Here is a 5,478-nt window from a genome sequence, read left to right as displayed (position 1 = left end):
AACACTCAGCTGTGGCTCAGCTCAGCTCAGCTCTCTTCACACTCATCAGGGCCTTCGTCTTCTATTCCTCCTTGTGCTCATCCTCTGGAGACGACATGGAGAACAACCAAACCTTCCTGTACTTTGCATACGGCAGCAACCTGCTGAAGGAGCGTCTCCAGCTCAAGAACCCATCTGCGACTGTACATTGTGTGGCCAAACTAAAGGTACGTCAGACGGGAGTCATCAATCCGGCCTCCAACTGCAAACATGTGCAACTACTTTCTTTCTCTCTTTTCAGGATTATAAATTGGTATTTGGGAACCATAAAGGCCTTGCAAGCGAGCGGTGGCACGGAGGTGTGGCCACCATAGAGCACAGTCCAGGGGACGAGGTGTGGGGCGTGGTCTGGAGGATGAGCTTTTCTGATCTGGAGTCTCTAGACAGGTGAGGCTTTTATACACGTTCCCTCAACAGCCATGAGATGTTTCTCCCTCAAACTGATACGTGCTTATGTGTTCACAGTCAGGAGAATGTGAGGTTTGGTGCGTACAGTCCCGTGGAACTAGCAGTAAAGACAAAAGGCCAGGAGCTCAACTGTCGTACCTACATCATGAACAGCTGTGTGTATGCTCCACCGTCCCCACAGTACCTGCAGGTAAGCCTGCATCCACACGTATGTGTGTGGGCCTGTGCTGGTGATGCCGGAGGACTGACTCCCTCCCATCACTCGTCCGTGTCACCAAAGCCCAGTGCTCACCTGCTGTTAAGGTCCGTCCCAACCGTTCCAAGCACAAGTGATCAGCTTTATCACCAGGCAGGTGTGCACACACTCGAGGCGTCCTGAACGGACTGTGACATCGAGTTACTGAAACCGCATACACGATGATCTGATCCCATGGTGATCCTGCGATCCCTGAGGCCCGTGGTTTGGTTTGTCAGTGGCACGCAGAGGAACAGATCTTGTCTTTATTGGGGGGTTCCTTCTTTTCTTTTGATCTCCATCTGATAAACATGAAGACAGTGTTGACAGCTGCACCACTCGCAGTCTTTGTGAGAGCTGATGTCTCTCACCCTTCAGCTGATCGCTCGCTCTCTCTCTCCTCACACTCATTTATAACATTTATGAAGAGAAGTATTGTATGTGGGTATTTGCGTACAGAGCACTCAGTCACAAACCAAGTGTGAACACACTCACTAGAGCTGTCCGATTGTGATCGGATCACCTGAGGACAGATGTTCATACCAGATGTGCACAGGGCCAAAGTCGTTCAGTCTGATCCCAACAAATTCCATGAAAATACCAAAAGTACCATTCAAGTAACTTGTCTGTGCGGTCCGCTGGATCCTGGTGCGGCTGGTGCAAGCCTTTGTTGCTCACATTCCACTTCTTAAAAATGATGTGTAGTCTCCTCAAAGCTGGTCGCTGAGAAGAAGAAATGTTGTTGGGAACCATTTCCAGTAGATGCACCCACATTTGGTGCCACAGCAAGTTCTTCTAGAAGGTGTGTGAGGTGGCCCAGTGAGGCTCGGGGTCATTGTTAATGAACACTGTCATTGTCATTTTCTTGCCCTGCACCTTTCATCAATTGTCCTTCCGTGTGTTCAGTGTGAGGACGATTGAACTGGACTCACTTTTATAGTTTGCGCTGTCATGCAGTGACCCATCATGTCACTGGAGCACAGAGAAGATAAAGATACACCTGACTTACAGCACTGCCTTGCACAAAAGAAGCTCAGAAGCTGCAGCACTGTTGGGTCCACACCTGCCGGCCAGGTGGCGGTTGGTGAGCTTCACCTCTGAGCTGTTGGACAGCTGGCTGATGACTGGCTGACCCTACACACCTGCTAATGGCGCAGCTGAGCTCACGCAATGAGCCAGCGGCTCAAGGCCACAATAGAACCGGTATTAGTTGGTCAACGTGTCTGGATCGAGTCATTTCCAGAATTCTCCCTCTGATCTGAGAAATGTGCCAAAGCAATTGAGAACCTCTGCAGCAGCAAGCGCCATCATCCATGCACCCATGGAAGCGTTGATTGGAGGTGTGGTCAAGCGCCTTGTAGGCACATTCCTATCATGTGGGGCGTTTGCACCATTGACCAATCAATACAGGGCCATGGAGCCTGTTTTCCCAGCTATGTAAATAGGATGTCAAAGGACCCCCCAGGGAGCCCCCACACACACACTTGCATGCAGCAGGAGAGGCAACACAAAGATGCAGACAATCACAACTAACACAACAACGGTTATCGTGACCATCATGTCTGCTCCACCTCAGCGAGCCCTGTGAATTCCTGCTGCCTCTGTCCACAGCGCTCAGCTCCATGATCAGAACCACACAGCACATATCAGTAACTTCCTGCAGGGGTCCCTGCGCGTGTGAGTGACTCACCCCCGGTGAGCGAGATGGGGGCGTGTACTCACAAGGCTCAGCAGCAGAACTTGATTGATTAAAGGAAACGGCATCTTTGCACATTTCTACGACAGTCATGGGCTGTAGTGGACCGGAGAGAGGAAACTCTCCAGGGGTTAAAAACCGCATTTACCCCCAGAAATGACTGAGAAGTACAAGTGAGAGCTACTTTGTTTCTCAGCAGAAAAAAATGTCATTTGTCATGTCAAATGTCACTCTGCTGCCTGACCAGATTATTAAGAAAAAAGGAAAAATTTAGGATGTTGAAGGAATTTTTTTATCCCAAAAGAGAAAAAGGAACCAGAATAAACAATGATTTGTAGTCTCTTTTCTTGGATTCTTTTCAATTTGTTGTTATTAGACCTTTTCCCCCTCCTTTTCTCGGCACCCAAATCAAACACTATGGTGGAAACTATGGTCAGCCCTGGTTTCAAGGCTAAAGACAGTAATGGCTTTGATGTCTTTGATGTTGCTCCCTGATTATTCCACTTTCAACGCGTTTAAATGAATTGATCATTGAATGAATGAACCACCCCAGAAGCCCTCGCACCATCCACCTTTAACCGTGCTCCAAGGAGCAATGATCCACTGAAATGTGGTGTGAACTGATTGAAGGTCACCTGGTCCAACTGTTCGCCTCACCGATGGGTTTTGTGGGTTTTGATCAGCGCAGCTCCGAGGCATGAAGGTGTCACACACGAGAGACGCTGGACAGCTGAATATGCTGATTGCTGCTTTGAGCCCGTAGAGAAACATTTACCTCAGGACTTCACTCCATAGTGGAATTCTGTTCTAGTTGAATTTTAATTAGAATTGATTACCAGCGCATGCCAGCTGCAAGATGTTCAGAGAAATGCTCTGATAATTTTCCTAATCAATATTGTACAATATGATGAAAACATTCACAAAGAGTCAACAGCTTTGACAGATAACAGTTCTTTTCTGTTGTCCAGCTGCAGGGTCATTCATGTGTTCATGGTTCTGTTCCGGCAGCTCAGAGGACCTGGTTAATGTTCAAAAAGTCTTGGATGAATGTTGAGGGCAAAGACTCACAGCTAAAGCACAACCAGCTCCTCACTCCCAACGTGCACAGTGTGAGGTTGCGCTCCGTCCTCGGCTGTGACGCCTGTCATCCACCCACACGTTTTGCTCTGATCTCATGTGAAGGTTTGCCCTCATTCTTCAGAAATGAAAAGTCCACTTCAAAGTTGAGAATAGAGCTAAAACACCAAAATAAGATAAGAAGCTTCCCACGAGTTGAGTCATCGTCATGACAACGGAGACACAGATACTGCGGTTGAACCAGGAGCACTCTGTTGTGACAGCTGACCCACACCCACAGTGACAGGTGACACCAGGGTCACCCACAGGTGAGCGGCTCACCTGTGGGTGACCCTGGTGGATCAGCCTTCAAAGTCATGATGGTTAAAATGATGTTGAATTGAATTTGGGAGAGAAAAGAATCTGATCATGACTCAGGTGGCGATCACCTTTTCACCCTCGGCTGTTTCCCTCTGTGAAGCATCTGGAACACACACCCGTCATCACCTCATCAACACATTAAACAGTCAGGACACACACGCGCGCGCGCACACACACACACACACACACACACACACACACACACACGTGCACACACCTCTGCCTTGCTTCATTTCATGGTTCTGACAGCTTGTTAGCTACAATACCAGATTGTTCTTTTGTGCATGTGAGAGCTCAAAATATGCCGGAGAGAAAAGCTGCTCGCCGCGAGAGACAGCGCGGCTTTGTGGCCACAGCTTTGTCTTCTACTTTGTGTGTGCAGGAGCTCACTGCGCGCTCCCTCTGTTGTGTTGAGCTGTGAGTGATGACTTTGCTGTGATGGTCAGGTCGTGACGTCGCTCACACGGCTGCAGGATGAGGGACAACACAGTGGCCACCCTGACAAACACTCACGACTTTCACTTGTGGGCTGTGACTTCGGAGTTTAAATGATCCTTTGGCAGTCTGAAAACGACACATTTATATTTCAGGTTTGAAGGAAACGATTATTATTGGCTGTAACCTGTCGTCAAAGTACACAAACACACTTAAAATCACTTAGCATCGGCAAAACAAATATTCAAAGACTTGAAGGGAAACAAATCAAGGCCATTCACTTCTACAGAGGTCAATCAAAGATGAGTGGATGAGATGTTAGCTCACGTACCTCCACCGACGCGGCGTTGCTGCCTGCACCTGTGGTTTGTTCATTCATTCAGGAAGATTTTGTTTTCTGAAAACTATACAGGTTGAAACCATAAAGCTGTCTATGTATGTTACTGCAGCGCAGATGTGGGTGAACATCTGTGGAAGCGTGATGTGACTGAGGTGGATTCATGTTCGCCGCTGGAGGATTGTAACTGTTGCGGATGTTTGACCGCTGCGTTTATTGCACAGGTTGCTACGCTGGAGCTGTGGGGTTGATAGTCATGTGATTGATCAGAGGCTTTGCATTGCATGATGGGATGGATGTTCTTAAGAACCCAATCGTGTCATGTCAGTCTCCAGATACGACTGTTTTCACTTGTTCAACCAAACTGACTTTTGTTAGAAGCCTCATTATGACACAGACTCAAGCATTTCCTCTCAGCGCCCCACTGAATTCATCTAAATCCAGTGAGTCAAAACTGGGAAGGTTAGTGGCTGTTGTTACTGGTTGCTACGAGAACTCAGAACTTTCACAGTCAAAACATTACATTTAATTTACCACCGAAGGTGATTGTGATGGGCGCAGAGCAGAACGGCTTGCCCAGGGACTACCAGGAGAAACTGAGAGCAATCAAGACCAACATGTACGAGGGTCCTCTTCCCATGATGGCTGAGCTGGAGCGAGCCAGGAGGAGAGCTGCAGAGAGGATCAACCACCATTCCCACGCCTGATGAACTCGTAGACCGCCGGTCCACTGTAAAATGTAAGACAGTCACGGAGAGTCCATATTGATGCAAGAAATCTGTCTGTCCATCTGTCTGTCTTTGATTGACTCACCAAACTTCCATCAATGTTAAACCTGATGTGCATGTTTTTGATGTCCTAAGGATCTGCTGGTTCTGAGGCTTTTGAGAT

At 48.1% G+C, this 5,478-nt stretch overlaps 1 protein-coding gene across 1 annotated transcript in view; it reads left to right on the top strand.

Moving 5' to 3' along the window:
* Window positions 1-5,478, top strand: part of ggctb (gamma-glutamylcyclotransferase b) — a 6,515-nt gene continuing 1,037 nt past the window's right edge. Inside the window, exons 1-4 of the mRNA XM_086217429.1 lie at window positions 1-206; window positions 281-426; window positions 505-637; window positions 5,130-5,326. Coding sequence (XP_086073555.1) covers window positions 96-206; window positions 281-426; window positions 505-637; window positions 5,130-5,294 — 555 coding nt within the window. The 5' untranslated portion in view covers window positions 1-95 and the 3' untranslated portion in view covers window positions 5,295-5,326. The remainder of the gene's footprint in view (window positions 207-280; window positions 427-504; window positions 638-5,129; window positions 5,327-5,478) is intronic.

The sequence above is a fragment of the Aulostomus chinensis genome, chromosome 11 (genome assembly GCF_037954235.1).
Source record: "Aulostomus chinensis isolate RoL2024-O1b breed Wild chromosome 11, RoL_Achi_v1.0, whole genome shotgun sequence".
Taxonomy (NCBI): domain Eukaryota; kingdom Metazoa; phylum Chordata; class Actinopteri; order Syngnathiformes; family Aulostomidae; genus Aulostomus; species Aulostomus chinensis.
Note: the sequence above shows the minus strand (reverse complement) of the source record. Positions and strands in the feature narration are given on the sequence as shown.